The following is a 20,835-nucleotide window of genomic DNA, read 5'->3' as shown; positions in this document are numbered from 1 at the left end:
CCCCTTTGTCACTTCTACACAGAAACGCTGCTTTGTGCTTCAGAACTCTTCTGCTTTGCCTGGAGAAGGAGGAGGGCTGTGGGATAAGTGGCAGTCACACAGCACGTTTGAAATAAAGGTTTAACTGTGACAGGGTTTCAAGTTTTCATTCATTCAAGCACTGTACCCTTTTTATAGTAGGAATTTGTTATTTCCATCACCCCTGCTCATGTAAGTCAGGTTTTCATTTCCAAACCAAGAAGTTAAAATTGGTAACATTTAAAAAATTAGCATTAATGCAATAAAACTCATCTCAACTCAACTAGTTTACCTTCTTTAAAGCGATGGCTAAGATGTTATTTACTCTGTGGTCTGCACTCAGAAGCTTCTGAGCTATGTGTGTGGCTTGCAACCATATGGCTACATCAGGGGAGCCTTGACACTTACACACCAGAGATGCTACCTCACTTCCTTCCTCCCCCACTCCAAACCTAGCTCATTTTTTCACTGTTCTTACTGTTCTTTCCATATCCTCCCCCAGGGTTCATAACCTTCCTTCACTTAACTGACGTATTAATTGTCTTCACCTTGGAGAACTCTCCACTTTGGTGCTCATTTGGCTGCCCCCAGCTCATACATGTTTCCTTTGTGGGACCTACGTCACTGTCCCACTGCCTGGTGGGGCAGCAGTAACTGCCCCTCCCATCACTGGCCCACATCAGCTTTTCAGCTCTGAAATAAAATACAGAAGTGGCACAGTGGTGCACAGGGTCCAGTTTGGATGGAGTTAACTTGCTTTGTGGCAGCCCAGAAGGTGCTGTGGTTTGCATTTGTGGGTAGAACAGTGTTGATAACATACCACTATTACTACTTCTGAGTAGTGCTTGCACAGTATCAAAGCTCTCCAAGATGCTTTTTCAGGATGAGGAGAGTCATTTTCAGTCCAAAGGATGAAGTTTAGCCAGCCTTCCTCGCCTCCCTCATCTGACCCATGTGGAATTTCCTGCCCCAGACAAACTTCATCCTTTGGACCTTGCCATGAGGCAGATGGACCCAGTAAAAGTGGTAAGCCAAATTCCAGTCTTCCCCTGCCCACCCCCTACCTATAGATTAAAGCAGATAATCATGTGAGAGTACTGAGCTCTTTCTACCAGCTCCATGTACGTGTGAAGACTGTTTTACCACTCATACAGAAATTTAGATCTTCAGTCTCTATCATTTTCAAGCAAAAAAATTTCTGTAGTTTAGCTAATGAAAGGGAGCTATTTGATAAAGCTTCTTAAAGGCTCAAATGTGATTAGTTTACTACAGCTTATTAAATTATTGTCAGCTGAGCTGCAATAAGTCTAGGGCTTGCTCTTAACCTAGAGTGAATGCAAAGCAACAAGGCTCAGCTTAGACCAAAAAGGTCTCAGATAGTAACAACAGTAATTAGCATTTGTCACAAACTAAAAATGTACCTTCACAGGGATCACAGCTCAGATGACTAAGTGTAATTGCTTAATGACAGTAAATCAACCAGACCTCTAAGTAGTCAGTCTTTTTGATTATCATGAGATCACAGGATAATACATTTGGGAAAGAAATTCAATAGGTCAGATCAGGTTGCCCAGGGCTGGGTTCGAAAGTAAAACCAATGATGCAAAGAGATACAAACTTTCATATTTTTTACTGTTATTTCCATAGTTTTGCACAGTAATCTACTGCACAGCTGTGTAACACTCACAGATTTCTTCAGTAACAAAATGTAAAATAACAGGGTACAAAATTAAGCACTTTAACTGCTTTAATTCTGTTTACCATGTAAGTGAAAGCAGGGTTATATCCCTCACTGGCTTTTACACCAGACTATTGCTTCCACCGTGATGTGCCAAAGGCTGAAGCCTGCCATCTGCTGCCAAAGAGCAGTGAGTTCCCCAACGCTACCAGAGAGTTCATTGGGCGCCAGCACAGGCACAGCAGTTCTGCCACTTGTGGCACACAGCAGGACCAGCCCAAACAGCACATCCTCCCTCCCCATACCCTCTTCCTCATTATGAAGGCTGGCTGTATAGACATAAAGGCAATGTTTATGACCCTCTTCAGATTCAGTCTCACTAGTCATCCCAAACCAAACAGCAGCTGAGGATGTTCTCAGCGCTGCAATGTCAATTCATAACTGGTCATGCAGCACCAGACAGGATTCATCATGCAGTGTACTTTTCCTCCCCCTGCTTTTTTGCTTTGTGGTAGTGGTTGTAATCATTATACAGATCCTTAAAGACCTCCCTTACACCTGCTGGTAATGATGCATTTAAGAATTTGATGTCCCGTTCAATGCAAAGGTCAAGGATGTGATATATTCCTTCTGTGAGATGTGTCTTCACAGCTGGGTGCAAAGTCACCTATAAGAAGAACAAATTGCATTAAACTTGAAGACAAAAAAGGCAAGAAAACACCATTTCCAGTCAGTATATACTAAATGCTGACAACAATTTATTCAGTGCATCAGACCATCTGGAACACCACCTTAGATAAAATCCAAGATTTTGACTTGTGCAGTATTTTCCTGGTTTTTGCAAACATGTTTTGCAGAACAAGCACAGCCCTTGCAATAAAATCTACGAGAGTACTACTATACACATTGCTGCAGAGGCAAAGACACTAATCATCCTGGAATCAAAATTAAAAAACCCTACAATACTTGCCCTGGATTACACATTTCAGTAGATTCTGTATGTCTCATACAGGCTGTATGCTACTAAGTCTCAGTTTCAAATGAGCACTTCCTTTAGGCTGCCCTATCATTTACATTGGGTAGTCAAACAATTTTAACTTATCACTTAATAATTTGATACTTATCTAATAATTTTTATCTGAAGACTTCAATGTACAAGCCTTAATAAAAGAAGCTTTCCAAAAGCTCAGGAGATGTACATTTCCTTCATCTGTTTTAACACTGGGAATCAGGCATCTTGTCTGAAGTCATGCAGAAAGTTGAAGGAATACAAAAAATGACTCAAGATTCTGTGCCCTGCTCCTGACATCACCCCTGCTCAACCCCACAACCAGCAGAACTGCCACTAAAACCAGGAACATCAGTGCTGACTCTGGAGTCCTCTGGTGCTCCAGGCTAATTGAAATTTGTCCTGTGCTCACAAATCACTTCCTAAATACTTCACTGCCTGAGACAGTGCTGGCCTCTGGCATAATCACGTTATTTTTGCTGCAGAACCATGTCTTATCTTTGCTGAATCCCAAAATTAGCTTTATGCCTCCAGATGTAAGCCTCTTCACTCCAGGCCTAATGAAAATTACATAAAAAGTTGTCATTAAAATTCAGGGTTCTTTCTTCCTTAGGCAACTAATAAACTTTCTGCTAATGAAGTGCACTCCTAATCACTGTGACAGGCTCCTGCTCTCTTTCTGCCTTAAATGTGGAACAGCTAATATATTTTATTAGACCCACTAACATAGCTAGGAAAAACACACAGCAGGCATTAAGGCACATAAGCCTTTCTTTGGATCTATGACCCTGAAGAGTTTGCAACCCAAATGATTGTAATTTTTTTTGCTTCTCTGTCAGTTGATCAATTGGTTGGTTTATAACAGATGTTATTTCTCCCTACACCATGCATTAAAGTAAGAGAACAGTTGAGCATCACAGCTCCCAGTGAATGCACTAGGCTGGGCTCTCCCCTCCCAGGGCAGAGAAACGACTGCAGAGAAAAAGGACATGAAAACCCACAGCTATTGACAATATGGACCAGATGGCCCACTTGGGATACATAGCTACCTCAGAGCTGCAGTTAATGGAACTGCATCCCTCAGATCACAAATTCATCTGGATCCATGCCTTATTTGGGCCATTCTCACTTTGCAGTTTCCTATAAACACCAATAACACCATGGGAAGCAGAGCTAAAGATTTAAACAGCTGCCACTACTGGTTGGCAGTTAATTATACTTGTAAGAGGTTTATGGTCTATATAGTTAGCACAACCAATTTGTCAAGCATTACAGAGCTCTTGATGTGAGACATTAAATGCGTGAAGAGGTATTTCACTATTGCTGAATTAAGCAACAGCTCATAGGCAACAAGCGAAAAGCACTGTCAACAGTATGAAAGAGGTGCCACCCACTCCAGCAAGGAATCTTTCTAGATTAATACAAAATAATTCATGGTATAAAGAGGAAGCACTGAGGGAGCCGTTACACAACCACTTTAGGAGTAAGTGACGATTTAGGCCAGTAGCGTTCATCAGTTCTGGTTTGCAGACCCTTAAAAGGGTTCCAGTAAGTGTGAAGATGCCCATATAGAGACTTAAATCTACAAACATGTCTTCTCAGTTATCTTTGATGGACCCCCCAGGGTCTGCAGATCACAAGCAGAAAGCCACAGATCCGGTCTCAGAAGACATGAATAGTTGAAGGAGTTTTTCTCTCCCTCTGCAGAGCAACATGAAAGATGTGTAAATGCCCCACTTAAGACAGGCATGCTGAGGCTTCCCCTTCCTCTGATATTCATCAATTCTCACCAGTCTAATGAGCAAATAATATATATCATCAATAAATCATCACCTACTTGTGATCTATCTACTCTGTCAGACAGAAAACACTCCTTTGTCACAGCATCTGGTGGCTCACTACACCAATTCCCCTTTACACGCCCAAAGGTTCCACTGCATACATTACTGATCTGTGGTTTCACCTATCATCCATCGCTTTCCATTTCCCAATGAAAGTATTGCACAGAACTTTCCTAGAACTCTCATGAGACTTTGTACTCCTGTTAATACTGAGGCAAGTGTCCTTTCAACTTAAAAAGGTCATTTGACGTACACTCGATGAACAGATTACATAGTTCAGAGATGGTTAAGGAGAGCAGTAGTAGTCTTAACAGCAATTTCCCCCTTTGCTAAACTACCATGTTCACTATGCAAACAATAACCAACTTATCAGGAACACTAAATAACATAGCTAAAAACTGACATCTTCAATTGTTTTGCTCCCAAACCTTGGAAAAAAGATAAGCAATAACAAAGGCAAACAAGTTTAACTTCTGTAATAACCTTTATGGTTAGTTACACTGGTTACACCATAATCCTTCAGAAACATAGCACCAGTTGGAATATATTTTTTGCAAGAGGGCCTAAAAACAAAGACTAATATTCCTTTCTGTATTTCAGCCCATGCCCAGGCTGAAGCCACAAATAATCAATTTGCAGGTACTTGCGCCACAAGCAGCATTCAAACCCTGGTGAAATCTAAATCCACCAGGCTGAAGAAAATTACAAGCTGAACTTAGGTCTGGATGTGAGGAACTACTGACCTGGCTCCGGCATCCATAGTAGCAGTAGTAGTTGCTTTCAGTAAGAATTGCAGTGATAGCTTTGGTATAGAAGGAGAATTACCGAAAAGCTAACAATCCTTGGCTTGGTAACATTTTTTCCATTCACTTAGATCAGATTAAAAGATATTTTCCACGAGAATTTTCCACCATTACTTTGTCAGATGGGCCCCTAACTGCTATCAATCCTGCACAAATAAGACTAACTGGAAAGTGAATTTAACTACCAGATGTATAAAGAAGCCACAGTTAAATTCTGGAACAGGCAGCCCAGAGAGGTAGTGGATACCTCACCCCTGGAAACATTCAAAGCCAAATTGGATGGGGCTCTGAGCAACCTGATCTAGTTGAAGATGTCCCTGCTCACTGTAGGAGGTTTAGACTAGATGACCCTTAAAGGTCATCTTTCAGCCTTTCAACCCAAGCCATTCTATGATTCTATGAAGAAAGAGCAACATCCAAAGCAGTTCTGTGACTAGGCATTGCATTGTTTAACCTTAAAAAACTCCCACAGTCCACACCTTTAGAAAGTTTTCAGGAGTTTGGTAAGAAAGATTCTCAGGAACTCTTGCTCAAAATAACAGTCTGGATCAAACCCGTATCTCCATGAACCATAGCAACTTTTGTAACTTCACAAATTTTACAAAATTTAACACAGTTGCCTTTGGAACAGGAACGCCAAAGCCAGCACAACACTATGGCATTTTCAAGATGGATGAGAACATACCTTCTGCAGTTCAGTCACATACTGAGCCACCATGAAAGCAGAAAACACAGTAAAGTCCTCCATTTCTGCAGCAATATGAGTATACATCCGTTCCACCAAGTGTGCACATTGCAGTATAACTTCAAACTCATCTGTGTTGCCTAAAACAGAAAGTGAGATGCAGCCTGGCATTTGAGGCTTAAAAACACTCGAAAAAAACCCTTGAAGAATCACCCACTCTTCTATGATTCTTGAACTACATGAGGCCAACGACAGCTTGCCATTTTATCTTCTTTTCTTATGAAGCCACAGCTGCAAGGCCTCCTACAACACACAATACACATCTCTCAAAAATGGCTATTTTGTAAGAGCACACTGATTTTAAGTCTATGTGCACTGCAAGGCAAAAATTTTTTTATAGATGTTGAAGTGCTAAAAGCAGCAGTTATGGTCCTGTCCATGATTCAGTCCCAACTAGCACTGTGGAGGAGAGAAAAGGAGACAGGAAAATTATATTCTCTACCTACAGAAAATCAGAAGACATCTCTTAGAAAGAGCATATTAAGAAAGTTTTCTGATGAGATCTATTACGTGGCATACAGCAGCAGAAGCCACACCACTGGAGATATTTAAAGTGAGACTGGTGAGATCAGCTGAGAATTTACTCAGTAGGCAGTGAATGAAGAGAGTCAACACAAATAAGGGAGAAGGGAAATCCAGAAATTACTTTCATGTTATCTCTTACAAAAACAGAAAAATCCTGCAAAGATAAACGGCACGTTTTTCAACTTGACAATGCTGCATATCTGTAAATTTCCTGTGATCCTTGCCTTATGCAAACATACTGCAGAAGCAAGCAAATTCTCAAAGTTTGGCACCAGTTTAACATACTTTTTCCTTTATCACTAAACCTTTGCTACTATATTCGTCCATGACAAATACATACACTTACATTTGCCCACAACTGTGGGCAACATATCAGCTGAGATAAATCTGAATGTGGCATAGGTTGCAGGACACCAGTGGAAAGCCAGGATAGAATCAGTTTCAGGCCATGAAGTCAACTTGTCTCAAAAACTCACCACTATTAATGGCAGGGTATTTGTGTCCTGACCAGTATAAAGCACAGAATGATTACCTAAATCACTGTGAACATCTTTGACTTGGCTACTTTAATAACTTTCAGTAATAAGTCTTTTTTTTTTTTTGCCTTCCTTTTGGGATATTTAACTACATTAATTCTAAATCCTTAACCATACAGATATATCATCTAACCCCAAGTGATGCTTCAGATATGTATAATGTTCTGGCTTTATACTTAGCACAAAATGGTGACAATTCAGGTCTGTAGTAAACATAGTTGCAGTCTTAAGAAACTCCATTTAGTAGGATCGATTTGGGATTATAACTCACAAATATTAGCATGCATCACCAGAGTTCACAGCCATCATGCTTTCAGGCACAGGGGTTGATCAGAAGAGCAGAAACTGGGCCCAGCAAGCCTTACTGGTTCCTGTCTACTTGCCAGCCAGTCAGTGAAGAATAACTTATTCACCAAAAGCAGTACTGCCGGCATGCAGTTCCACAGGAGCCCCAGTTTTCTTCATAAGTCCATGACACCACAAAGCTCATCCTCAATTTTAAAAAAAAGGACGGACAGGGCTAACAGTTTCAACGCCACAGCTAGGTTTTGAGGACTTTGATTCTGATGTGCCCTGTTTGGCATCTCCCAGTCCAGAAAACATAAAATTACAGTGTATATATGTATCATAAAGGTGGAAAAAATACAGTACCTCTGTCTCCTTTCTGACGTCCTTCATGCATGACAGAAACAACCAGACGATGGAAACTGTTCAGAAAAGATGGTGCTGCTTTCAACAGCACCTGCAAAAGACATGAAATAAACCCATCAGATTACATAGTAAAGGGAGTGAGAGAGTAGAGGTAGACACTATCTTTTCACTCTGCACCCACAGAGTGTTTAGCACATGAGAATCCAGAAGTAGGATCGCATTCCTAGCCATAATCAAATATAAATAGCAACATCATATTAGAGTTACTTCATCTCTCCAAAGCAGCATTTGATTGAACAGTCTAATGTCTAGGGCATTTGTCCTTGCTGGTAGAGAACCTGCATAGCCAGACAGATTGACAGAACATGGGTTCCAGTAACACTACAGATCACTGTGTGAAAACAGCCTGGATAGGCAGCTTTCTACCACAGGGTTTTTGTAAGGGCATTTTAGCAATGCATACTGCCTTGCTTTTACAATGTGCCATTTCCCCATCTTTAACTTTCCTCACTCTCAGTCCTAATACAAATGCGTGAGGCCCCTTTCCTTTTTTTTTCATCTCTGCCTACATGTTCCATGTAGGAGTATCTCCATCCCCGTGCAACTCCTGGCACATCTTCCCTTTCCCATGGCAGAAGGCTGACAAGAATACCAGGATGGTATAACATTTGAAGGTCACCACCTTCAACAGCATCTAAGCCCTGTTTTCAGAGGACTGCAGAATCTTGACCTCCAGTGAGAATGAGGTCCCAGATCCTGAGCCATTTGTGCTTCTAGAAACCAATCATAGAAAAAGGAAGTTTTATTCTTATACATCGTTAGATGCTGATAAGAAATGCACTGCCAAAGAACAATGCAGGCACAAGCAAAGCAGAAGAGTGATTGACATTATGTGATTTTGAGATTCCCAGCCTTTTAAATAAGAAGTGGTACAATGTATTTTTATACTATCAGGACAAAATATTTCAAAACAACTATTAAAAAAATTCTTATCACTGTTATGTTTGTTCTTTATACCTGTAGTGGGTTGGCTTTTGGATTTTTTAGGCCTTCCATAGCAACAGGGGTCAGAAATCTAAGGAAGTATTCCATATCATCCTTTAGTGTAACACAACATATAAATAAGGCACAGACGAGAGAGCTCGCGCTCTTCTCTCTTCTGGTGGCTGAAGACGACAGGTCTCTCTGCAGACAGTCTTTGCTTGTATGGGCCAAGGCCCGCCTGCTTAGACATGCCATTATCTCCGGTCCCTCCGGGAGGCATGGGGGAGTTGGTTGGTGCTTCGCAGGGTTCTGCTGTCTCATTCAGGGAAGTATTTAATTCGTTTTTTTTTATTTATTCACTAGCTCTCTATTAACGGTGTATATTTGGAGGATATTTGTTTTGGGGGTTTTTTATCCCTGTTTTCCCCCTCCCTTTTCCCTTTTTCCCCTCGGGAGCTCCCTATTGTGTGTACAATATATTCAAATTGTATATAATTGTAAATATATGTAAATATATATTTTTGATATAATCCCATTTCGTTCGGGCTTCTTTTGGTTTTTCTGTGGTTCATTTTCTTTTCCTCACTTGAAAGAGTGGGAGTGGGGAGGGGACAGCTTGGACTTGGCAAGAAAGTCAGGCCAAACTGATACCACACCTTTTTTCTCTGATACCACACCTTTTTCCCCTCCTCCCATCCCCTCACAGACATACCTTTGGATGACACTGCACAATAGAGAAGAGCACTTCATGGACTCCCAGGAAGACACCACGATAGTCTTCTAATTTCAGATGATCCAGAGGGATTGTTAAGAGAATGCTGAATGCCAATGACACATGATGTGGATTCACAAGAACCCCTTCTCCTTGCCTTAGCAGAGCTGCTACAGTCTCTAGAATAGGTACAACTATGATGGAAATCAGTGATGGGTCCTGACAGGCCTCTTTGGTTTGCATCTACAAGAAGGAGAAACAGATAAGGAGGAGAACACTAGCCACCTATCATCAGGGTTCGAACATCAGAGAACCGTAATGCTCTGACTGGAGCCAAAGTAACTAGACTGGTGCAAGCTGGACTGGCAGGCAGACTCCTGCACCTGAGCCATTTTCATCCAACTGCACCCTAGGTGAGGATGCCTGTGATGCACTTCAAATCAACACTGCTGTGTAACTGGAATTGTAACTTGACAACTAGCACCTCTTTGCACCTCCTTAAACAAATGTACTGATGCAGTTTAGTCCTTTACAAGCATGCAGACCTATCAAAAAAGGGCAGACACTGCATGCTTATGATTCCCATGCATTGCAGAGCCAACCTCTGATAAATTCTGGTCTAGAAACATCATCACCACAAGAGGAGAAAAACCCGCATCACTAGGTTTATATGCTGTACAAATGAAAGACAGGAAACTTGGGTTTGATTACTTTCCGTCAAGTTTCCCTTTCATAATTCAGTGAATTTTCTTTTTGTATGAGCACTTCTTTATTTTGTTTTGTTGCTGTTGGCTTCTGCTGCAACACGTGGCTGACAGTTACCTTCTCCTTTGGACAGGAAGAAGTTCAAGACACTCAGACTGTCTACTCTGCAGTCTTAAAAAGTTTCTCCCAAGCTCCATATTACATGGTGCAGTTCCATAAATTACTGTGTATAAGAAGTTAATGACCTACACACTGCACTTACAGGAGGAGATTTACTTGAGGGAGGCGGAGGTATGGATTTCTTCAGTATCCACAATGTTTTTGTTCTTGTATGCCTCCGTGCACGATAGATGTAACCGCTACAGACTCTAACAAAGGGATAGGTAATTAAGTTACAATGAAGAGATACTTACCGCTAGAGCTGTGATTATCTGTGGGCTGGTAAACCAGAAAGCTTTCACTTTGTCTCCACTTAATGGGCAGTTAAGCAACAACTTAGTTAGGGTAACAGCTGACAATACTTCCTGCAGAAAGCAGAGGATCAGTCACTGGTACTAGGCGCACTGGCTCCTTTTAAGCACAGAAGAGCCTTTTCAAGGCCAGTGGCACTTTTGAGCATTACCAGAGCCTTGACACATGAAAGTCCTCCCACCAGTACATCTCTTTGGAAATTGTGAAGTAAACAGCAGTTCAACAAAATTCAATATGCTGAGCAGCACTGGCCCAAATGTACTTCATGGCACATTTATTTCGGAATTAACTTGCTGTATAAAAAGGCTTACGTGATTTTTAGGAAATGAAAGCCTTCTCATACAACTGCCACTAGATAACAGAGGGAGGCAGAGGGAATACAGGGATACCAGTCTACTATACACTAAGAACATTGCATTTGGCAGCAGGGCTTTTTTTACTTGCTAGTTGTTTATACAGACTGATAAAAGAAGCATATTGCAAGCTATACTCAGGTGGCAGGAATTATATGCACAGTACCGAAATTCCAGATACACTTTGAAAAAGATACATCAAGAATTGAAGCGGCATATTTGTGTCTCTTTCTGACAAATAAGACAGAGCCAGATAACCCCCCAGGTATAATCCAGGTTTCATTCTCAAGTCACTGAGCTTTCTACAGAGCATACAGCTGGCATTTTTGCCGAAAGTGTTTCACAAGTCACCATTGCTGCTTAAGCTGCTCTGAAGAAAGGCACCGAGTTTATAAAGCTACTGAGTGGTATCTGATTATTATTGAGTAGTGTTTAGAGAGACAACTAACAAAAGCATAGGGGTAGTTTTGGTTTTACTTAAAAATGCCAGCATTTCTAAAAATGCCTTTAATCTTGTTAAGAAGATCCACAGACAAACACTGACTGCTAGTATCTGTTGTGCAAGAGCTTGGAGCAGAAAGTAGAAAAGAGCTTTCAGCATGGCCTGTAACATCACAGCTGTGTGATTTCTGTTGACAATACATGGAATTAAGACTGTGGAGTCCTTAAACTGGACAGAAAATTTTTCAAGTAGGTTTCCATGATCTTTCCACCTCCCTCAATTCAAATCCATAACATATTTCAGCAGTCACCAAGCCCTTACCATATAAATTAATATGTCCTGATCACTGAACATAAAGCAGGAAGAGGAAAAAATATTTATCAAATGTCATTCAGCCAACAATTTTTTTTCAAGGTACAGCACACTGAAGAAGGAAGTTGACAACACAGTAAGCTCGTGCCTTACTTTAGCCTTCTGTTGCCAAACATTCCTCAATTCGAGTCCCTGTAGCACCAGCCTCATTATGGCATAAAACTCCTCAGCAGAGCAGTTTCCCAGCAGCTGGACAAGCACCTCTGTCAGCTCCATCTCCATGCTTTGGATCACCTGGGTTGTAATTGCAGGATCTGCATATTCAAGAGACAAAAGAAATCAATTCCCAACACATAGACTTCCACAGGTAAGAATAGGGCAAATTGAAAATAAAACAGCTCTCTGGGTACCTTTTTAACACTCAGATTCACAGAGGGCTCCCCACTTTACCTCTCTCCCCACTAGTGCAATGACTTGCTGATCTCAAGTATTTCCTACCCTCGGGTTCACAGAGCAGCCATCATTCCAATAAAAAAGCCTTCAGTAATACAGAAATCCACACTAACGCAGGTGCACAAGCCAAGGGAGCAGGCTAAACAAGCCGCAGGGCTTTACTAGATGGTGGCCAGAAATCCATTACAAATCACAAAAACATTAAGCTGACAAAGTTAGGCCCCTGCTGATCCTAACTCACACTCCCCACTTACTCAATTACTACTACATAGACAGTCTCAGACTAGCTCATAGTTCAACTGATTTTGACGGCTTGTTCTTTAGTTCTGCAAGTATCCACAGGATCTGTGGCAATGCCAAAAATCTTCTTCAACAGGAATTAATATTTCATTTTACTGAATACTTTACTTATTCAATGGAAATTATTACAGCTTTTTGCAGTGATTCATTATGTCTCCAAGCTAAAGAACTTTACCAATCTTACACTAATAATATGAGGCACAGAATGAGACAGAGAAAAATCAGCAGAAAAATTACAAGAGTCGACACATCCTCATCTCCATTCCATGGAAAGCTGTGCTCTGTTCTTAACTACTTAATGCCAATATAAACACTGAGATCATGACTGTAGTTCACTTGAACAGTAGCCTCTCCAGTAGGGTGCACTCCCTCAGGGTGTCTATGAGACAATTCACTGGGATGTAGGAATTATAAATAAAGTATCTTTAATAAAGCATTAAAAATAGTGTTTATTTCATCTTTGTCTCATGCTTTTTATACTCTTTCTATGTGTATGTTTTGTAATGTACATAGTATACTATTAGAGCTGCATGTGTATATAATTTATAAGTAAATATATATTGAGGCTGCATGCTCAATCTTTATTTTAATGATAGGTATGCACAATCAAAAACGTTTGGAGACCACTGCACTAGAGCATGGCAGTAACAAGTCGGACAAATTCCGACAGTTTGAAGAAGTCAAAGAGAACAGTTACACATGTGCTGTGTTCAGCTCTCTTTCTGAAAGAGACACTATAAAGGAGTCATTAGCTCCCACAGCCGGCAGAAGAGGTTTTTCATGTCATTTCTAGCCCTGGCTCTTTATTTAATGAGGATAAAGGGACAGAACCTGCCAATCTCCCACAGACTTTGTCAGAATTATGAGCATTCAGAATCCGTAACAGTTAGGTAACTTCCACTATTCTATAACCTCAACTACCAAAGTAGATGAGTATTTTACTGTAAGATCCTCCAAGATCCCCAGATAGGACATTTCTGATCTGACCTGGGGCACATCAGCTGCTTCAGTGGTGTCTACTATATTGACTACACAAGTAGGACACTGCATCTTCAGCCCTACATCCAGAAGTGTTACCGTGTTCCAGTTACTGTCAAAATGCTCTACAGGGATGAGTAACTCAGGACCTGAACTTTATTAAGATGCTTACATCTTTCAGAAGATCATGATCAAATTAGATGGTGGCTATGGTCCATGTACCACAACATCGCCTCCTTGTAAAGCTTCCTGTTATGCATTTATAAAAGGACAGCCTGCTGCTTTAGCACAAGTAAACAAATATAGACTTTTCAAAAAGCTGTATGCTTTGCTAAATATCTTTTAATTCACCTCTGCACTGCAAAATTGGCAAAGGAACTGGAGAAAGTGAGTTTTCATACCAGAGAGAAGCTTTTTTATGGCAAAACCAACCATGACCGCAGTTTCTTTTCCAGGATACAGCTCTGGCACTGAGCAGAAGACCATTAGGAACTGTAATGCAGGCTGAAGGAACTGCAGATTATGTCCTGCACAGGGCAGCTCTCTCAGTATCTGAGAGTAAAACTCTTGGTACAGTTTAATACGAGGTTGCTCCAAAAACCCACTGGGCTCCTTCTGCCAGCCCCTCCTGACAGGATGGCTCAGATCTGCTTTGAGGAGAGTAGTGACAGATGGTATGAATGCTACAGGCAAAAGCTGGTTTGGGGTGTTACTCTGAAGACCATGTTCAACAGTTCTGACCATCTGCAGAACTACGGGCTCCAACAGAGCAGACAGCACATCTGCAGAATGCAGTTTCTTTTCTGGTAGCTGCTGAAGGTAGAGCGTGACAACGTGACACAGTGTGGTGAATGCCATGAGCCGTAACTGCTCAGCTGCAGGATTCCAGTTTTTCCGGTCTTTGCTTTTCGCTGCACTGGTGTCTGGCTTGCAGCTTACCAGGAAAGATATGAACTTTTCCAAGTTGAGCCTCACACTTTGTCGTCTTTCAATTACCATCTGAAGAAAGTCTTCCAGAAAAGCTTGGACTTCCTGGAGATACTGTGCCCAAAGAGGAACAGTCAAAACATCAGAGAAGAATTTGCTCGCTGTAAACTGGGAGGTCATGACAGCCTCAAGAACATCACTGGCATGTAACACCTTAAAAACAGAGTTGGCATTCCTGCCAGCTTGCAGGCACCTCAGGAGGTGGAGGCAAGTACTTAAAAACTTCAGCAGTAACAATTTGCTGCAAGAGACACTAGCCCTGGTATTTGCTAGCAGGGACAGCAGCACCAGAAAACACCGAGTACAGTCAGAGGGAAGAAAACTGTCTAGTCTCAGAAGAGAAAAAATGTCTAGCAAACCCAGGCAGCCTTCTAGCTGACTTTCTTTCAGGGTGACAGGGCAGCCACTTTTTGCTAACGATACTATAGATTGGGCAACTTTCTCCAGTGTTTTCCAAGACCAGCTGAGCTCATCCTTCAGCAGTTTGTTTTCTGATGGTACTTCCAACAGGTCAAGAGTTTTGCAAGGAGACAGGATTTCTTCATGCCAAGGGATATTACTTGCAAACAGCTGCTGAAGTGGCAGACCTACCGGATCCCTGGTAGCAGTGGGCAGCATCATAGAAAACTTAATAATAAGTCTGGTCAGAAAAGCACAGTGTAGGATCTTCATTTCTGGAAGAAAGGAGCTGTGCATCAAGCCAAGAGATATCTTTTCAGTGCTGATGGAAGGTTCCTGGTCCATGGCAGCCTCCTGAGCTTTGGCCAGCATTAATGTCTCTAGAAGCACATCTGCAACATACTCTACATCTTTTAAGGAAATATACGGCAACAGGATAGTCAGGTTGGACACGACGAGGTGCCAGTGTGCTGTGGGGTAAGTAAGATCACTTATCACATTGATATCTCCATCCCACGGTTCAGACTCTCCTCTGCTCATGGTGGACCTCCCAGACTCCAGGATGAAAGCTGCAGCATGCTGCAAGGCCTGTAGGTCAGCTTTGGTCTGCATTAAGATCATCTTCATCTTCTGAAGTGTGAGAAGTTCTAAGCAATATTTACTAGGGGAGGCAAAACTATTTGCAATTTCCATGACTCTCTCCCAAGACTGTTCCCTCAAACCAGGGAGGAAAGCTGAAATGCTGAAATGCCCCTGCCTTGCAGCAGGTTCAGTAACAGCACCAGCAATTTTGGCTGTTGGAGACACATATTTACTGCAGCTAACACCAAACAGAGTGTCTACCTCAACCCAAGTGTAAACAAGGAGGAGAGTAGTGTCACTGGCCTTTCTTAGCCAAAGGTCTGACTTCTCTTCCTCTCTTCTAGGAGCCTGCAGCAGCTCCATCAGTGGCTGAATTATTCCCTTCTGTATCTTTGCCAGCAGATTCTGAGTGCGAAGCACCACAGGGGAAGGAGTGACATCATCTAGGCTCCTCATGTTGAACAGAAAAGCATGCAGCACCGAGCACACTGCCATCAGCTTCAAGGCCATGTCAGTTGACCCTTCAACTGCAGGAATGATAAGGGTCTGGCATTTCTCCACAAAGAGACACAAAATGTCCAGAATCTGGTTGGGTGGAATTTCAAGGAGGCACTCACGAAGCTTTACTGTCAGGCCAGCAGAGAAGATGGGTGGCCTCAGTTCATCAACAGCTGGACGGCAAATGACTGTCAGCACCTCCTCAAAGAGCCGTGGGAACTGTCGCAGCTTAGAGTAAGTCTGAAACACGGTGTTGATGAGAGTCTCCTGGGGCTTCTTCATACGTGGCTCAGAGGCCTCAGCATCAATCCAAGCTGACGACACTAAGTCATCCAGGTCCGGGTCTACTATAAGGTGGTTTAATGATATCAAGAGTTTGAGACACCTGAACCAGGCAGGGATGGAAGCCTGGGAGTGTGTCAGCAACATCTGCGCCAGCTCGCGATAAAACCCAAACTGCACCTCCTTGTGCCGGATACGGTCACTGGCGACATTATAGATATCGCTGCTGAGCACCAAGCTCAGAAGCTGCTCCAAAGCAAGCAGCTCTGTGCTCCAGTCCACAGGTGACAGCATATTTTCCCTCCCTCCCTGTCGTAGGTCAGAGAGCCTGAGACAGCCAAAAAGCCTGCTGAACATGTGGAAACACACAAGGTGGTTTTCTGCCTTACAGTACGAGTCCAGAAAGAGCTTATATAGCAGGGATACAGAACCAGCCACAACTGCTCCATGGAGAGCAGGTTCACAAAAGTCACTGCCCAGATTGGTCTGCACTGTGTTGACTGGTAGCAAAAGACTTTTAAAAGCTCCTTTCTTCTTCTCCTGGACTTCCTGTTCTGGCAGCAGCTCCTCTTTGTAGGATGAGAAAAGCTCAGCCTGGAACAACCCAGTCTGCAGCAAAGTTTCTATTTGGTTTCGTATTTCCCTGCTCAGGTGCTGACGCACATGGTTATCATCTGCTTGTGTCCACCCCCTCACAGTCAGCAAGTGCCTCAGGAGCAGACATGGCTGGAGCAAGTGACCTGTCACTTGCCCAAACACACGATTTGGGTTGGTTTGCTGCCTCTGGATCAGGAGGTACTGAGCAAAGGTAAGCTGGAGGACGCTGAACAACTGACAGCCCACAGTGTCGTCAGAAGACAGCTGCTGACATGCCAGCTTGCACAGCTTGCTGAGGAGATCAACCAAAAGCTCACACTTTGCTGTGTAAATGATGGACAGTGAAGGAGTAGAAAGGATGCCACTGGAGCAGTTCAGCACTGTGCCAATGTTCTGCTGTGTTTTTTGAGAACAGGCCTCTGACAACCTTTCGTTTATGACCTAAAGTTGGGAAAAAAGAGACAAAAACAAAACCAAAAAACCAGTCAATTTTGCATACAAAGATCATAAGGAACCAACAACACCTTCCATGAGCTCTGGCTTCAACAAAGAAGCACCAGGGACTTGCCAACAGCTGCTCCTGGGCCTCTCACATCGCAAGTTCCAAACCAGAAGCTCTGCTGTCCCTACATTTGTTTGCAGCACCAGATGAGGGAGGAAGCCCTCACTCGGTATGTCTGCTACTGGCAACAGCATAAGACTATGCATACTGGTTCTTATAGTTGATCCTGCAGAAATGGAGTAAGGATAAATTTCTGGCCTTCTTGAATAGTTCCCAAAATTATGCTCCAAACAAAAAACAAATAATCCACACACAATACAGGTCCTCCCTCTGATCCAGGTAGCTTATTTAGTAAGAATGTCCATGACTAAATATCATCTTTATATTTTAAAAAGAGAATTTCCTGTCCTGATGTCTGGAATGCAAAGGACTGTTCTCTTTTCCCTTTGGGGGATACAGAGTTCTAAAAAAATAATGTTTACTCAAACTTGCATTTCTCTTCCTTTTTTCAAACTTTGTGTTGATTTCCCTATTGTTTTCTCCTTTGATCCCCTTTTTATTTGCTCCCTTTTCTCACCTCCAGATAATCTTGTCTGTAAACCAATTCAGTAGCAATTTACAAATCTGTGTCTATTTCAGTTAAAAAACTCACCTGCCTCCTTAGACCTTATTGTGGATGGTTCATCTCCTCAGCTGAAACCCCACTGGACTAGAACAGATCAATAAATTCTTTCGACTGGACCCTCTAACACCTCTGTCCTTGGCCTTTAGGGAACCCTGTCCTGTACCTCTGATCTAATCTTCAACCAGAAACCAGGTTTTCATACCCAGACCATGTTTAAATTTGGCACACTTTCTGCATAACATCTCTGAAGCACAGATTTCATCCAACCATTTCTCTGTACTTCACAATTCAATTTCTGCAGGTAAAGACAATCTTCTCTCACTTCATTTCAACCTGATCACAACTAAAAGGGTCCTTTTCCAGTTATTTTCACTGCTTTTGCAGCCATTCACTAATTCTGCTATTTCTTTAACCAAAAAGCAAAAAAATAAGTAAGTGTTTGGTTCAGTGCTAAACTGTAACTGAAGTCACCCCCATTCACTTTCAGCTGAGGCTAAAATAATTATGTGATTAAGATGCATAATGATTCGGTGCCACCACTATTCAGAGTCATCATAAGAAGCTACAGGGTCTGCTGAACAACACATCACAGTGCACAAATACTCAAGCCAAACACATGATGAGCCCCACAGTGAGAGAAAATCTGTCTCTCCCTAAACTCCCAAGCAGAATGGTATTACAAGCAGTAAGTAATATAGGAGAGCAACATATGAAACTGAGCCTTTATTTATCTATTTAAATACTTGAAGCAGTTCACTCTGCTAGTCTGAAGAAGTTAAGACAGAGAGAAAGATAATTATCAGGACGCTCTGCCATTTTTAGCCTTAGTGCTGCACTAATATAAAACTGTATTGCAGGACAGAAATAGAGGAACTTTTAGTACAGGCCCTGCAAGCCATCAGATTAACTATTATATATTTCAAGTAACATCTGAAACTGTGAGGAAGAGTCATGTATTGTAGAGGATACACACTGCTACCCAGTATATTACCAAATATTCACAGTTTTAGTTACCTGTGCAATTGAAAAACTGAGACCAATTGTTTTCCCACTCTTTAGGAGATCCTGTAGTCTTCTACTATGGATAACATTGTCTAGGTATGTCCAGAGTTTCTCAACAACTTCATCGTCCAGTTCCAGTTTTTTGTTGTAATTTGAAACCAATGTATGGCTTACCCAATCGAGTAATACCTGTTAACAGAAGGGAAGTAACCTTTAATAACCCCCATACAAAAACAAAAGTAGTACCTTTTCACAGCTACAGCGTTTGTGTCTTGAGAACTGTGCTACTTCCAAGCATAACAGGCTCTGAACGAGCAGAGAAGTCTACCCCTGTAGCTTTCAATTCGTGAGAGCTTTCATTCTAAACCTAATGTTGATCCTGTGCTCCCCTGCACCACTCCAAAATAACTTTCAGGAGTCAACATCCTACGGCCCTTTCATCAGGGCATAATTCTGACAAGTGATACCAGTTAGCAAGTGTAGTCTTTTCAATCAAAGCTTAGAGAATCAGAGGGTTTTCACTTCCTGACAATTGCTATTCTGTTCACATCCTTCTCTTCATATGTCTGAATTCACCATCTAGAAATTCAGGCCTAGGAATTTAGATGTGTGCAAAATGGAAAAGGTTGAAACCTATAATTTAAATTACTGATATAAAACCAAAAGGATAGTATGTAGCTAGGTTTAATACTCTATGTAACTGAAATAACAAGAACCCAAAACGCAGGTCTCAGACAGTGCAAACCCTAGACCCCATAATACTACCAGGGCTGGAGGAGCAGGACAATACATCCTTCACTTGAGGAATACCGCACAGACCTTCGGTAAACAGAGTCAAAACAAAAGGCTTAAGGGGACAGGGTGGGTTCCATGAAGAGAACACCAAATTACCTTACAAGGTGAACCCCAAGAATCCACTGTGTGCTCTTTGCTCACGCGTAAGTTCAGAGCACCAGAGACCACACATCTAACTACAGTCAGTTCTCCCACTCTGAACTTCTTGTTCTTAACTATGACCAGAAGCATCTGACTTTGGAGTGTCCTGTACTGGATGTAATAATCAGTGGCAATGACAACTCTGAAGACAACGATTTCTCATCTTTCCGGGAGACAGAACACACAGACCACTCTCTCTATGCAAAAGCCTCTTTCATCCTGCACTAATGCAGGTCTTTTTGCTGAAGCTACTTGAAAGATGACGTTATAAAACACATTTCATATAACCACAGAGAAATCAAGAGCTGCCCACAATCGCAAATCAGAGCTATATTTGCACTACTGTCTATGATCAAAAGCTAGATCTGGGTTTTATGAATTGATTCATCCCCAGCAGCAATTCGCTATCGGGGTTTCTTCTTTCACTGTCTACCATTAAAAAAGTACTCACTTGCTCCTTATTAGGCAGGAAGCACTGGTGAGAAATCCACGCGAAACGAGCCAGCTTGAGTTTGTCCTCCCAAGAAGTCTTGGCGCTTTTCAGCTTCAAGTAAATGCCGGAATAGATCGCGGCCATGGCGGGGGCACGTGGGACAGGCGGACAGACAGACACGCCACTGGAAGAAATGCGGAGCCAGGAGAAGGCGGTAAGGTGGGCAGAGGCGGCCCCGCACCCCGGTACCCACCCACGCACCCACACACGTGGCGCCGCTCGGGGCCCAGCCGCCGCCACAACTACCAGCCCGCCCCCCGCCCCGGCTGCCCAGCGCCCACTTCACCCGCACCAGCCCCCTGCTCGCACTTGCCTTTCCCTCCCCTCGCAGGGCCCTCGCCGGGCCCTCGCCGGCCGCTCCGCACCCTCTCGGTCCGGCAGGTCCGTCCCGCCGGCCCCCGGTCCCGCCAAGCCGC

The 20,835-nt window shown here is 42.6% G+C and overlaps 1 protein-coding gene across 2 annotated transcripts; it reads right to left on the bottom strand.

Moving 5' to 3' along the window:
* Positions 1 to 1,629: 1,629 nt before the first annotated feature.
* On the bottom strand, positions 1,630 to 20,807 carry URB2 (URB2 ribosome biogenesis homolog). Of its 2 annotated transcripts, XM_027685649.1 has the most exons (10): positions 20,733 to 20,807; positions 20,378 to 20,543; positions 19,003 to 19,179; positions 13,918 to 17,302; positions 11,939 to 12,099; positions 10,621 to 10,731; positions 9,503 to 9,745; positions 7,807 to 7,897; positions 6,035 to 6,174; positions 1,630 to 2,363 (listed from the first exon to the last, which is right to left on the bottom strand). In XM_027685649.1, exons 2-10 carry the CDS (start codon positions 20,501 to 20,503, stop codon positions 2,166 to 2,168), a joined length of 4,632 nt encoding a protein of 1,543 aa, XP_027541450.1. In that variant the 5' UTR covers positions 20,504 to 20,543; positions 20,733 to 20,807; the 3' UTR covers positions 1,630 to 2,165. The 2 variants fall into 2 exon arrangements, with proteins under 2 accessions (XP_027541450.1, XP_027541458.1); XM_027685657.1 differs by lacking the exon at positions 10,621 to 10,731.
* Between the last annotated feature and the right edge of the window lie 28 nt (positions 20,808 to 20,835).

The sequence above is a fragment of the Neopelma chrysocephalum genome, unplaced genomic scaffold (assembly GCF_003984885.1).
Source record: "Neopelma chrysocephalum unplaced genomic scaffold, ASM398488v2 Primary Assembly neopelma1_23, whole genome shotgun sequence".
NCBI lineage: Eukaryota > Metazoa > Chordata > Aves > Passeriformes > Pipridae > Neopelma > Neopelma chrysocephalum.
The sequence above is the reverse complement of the archived record's forward strand: the minus strand, read 5'-3'. Positions and strand labels throughout refer to the sequence as shown.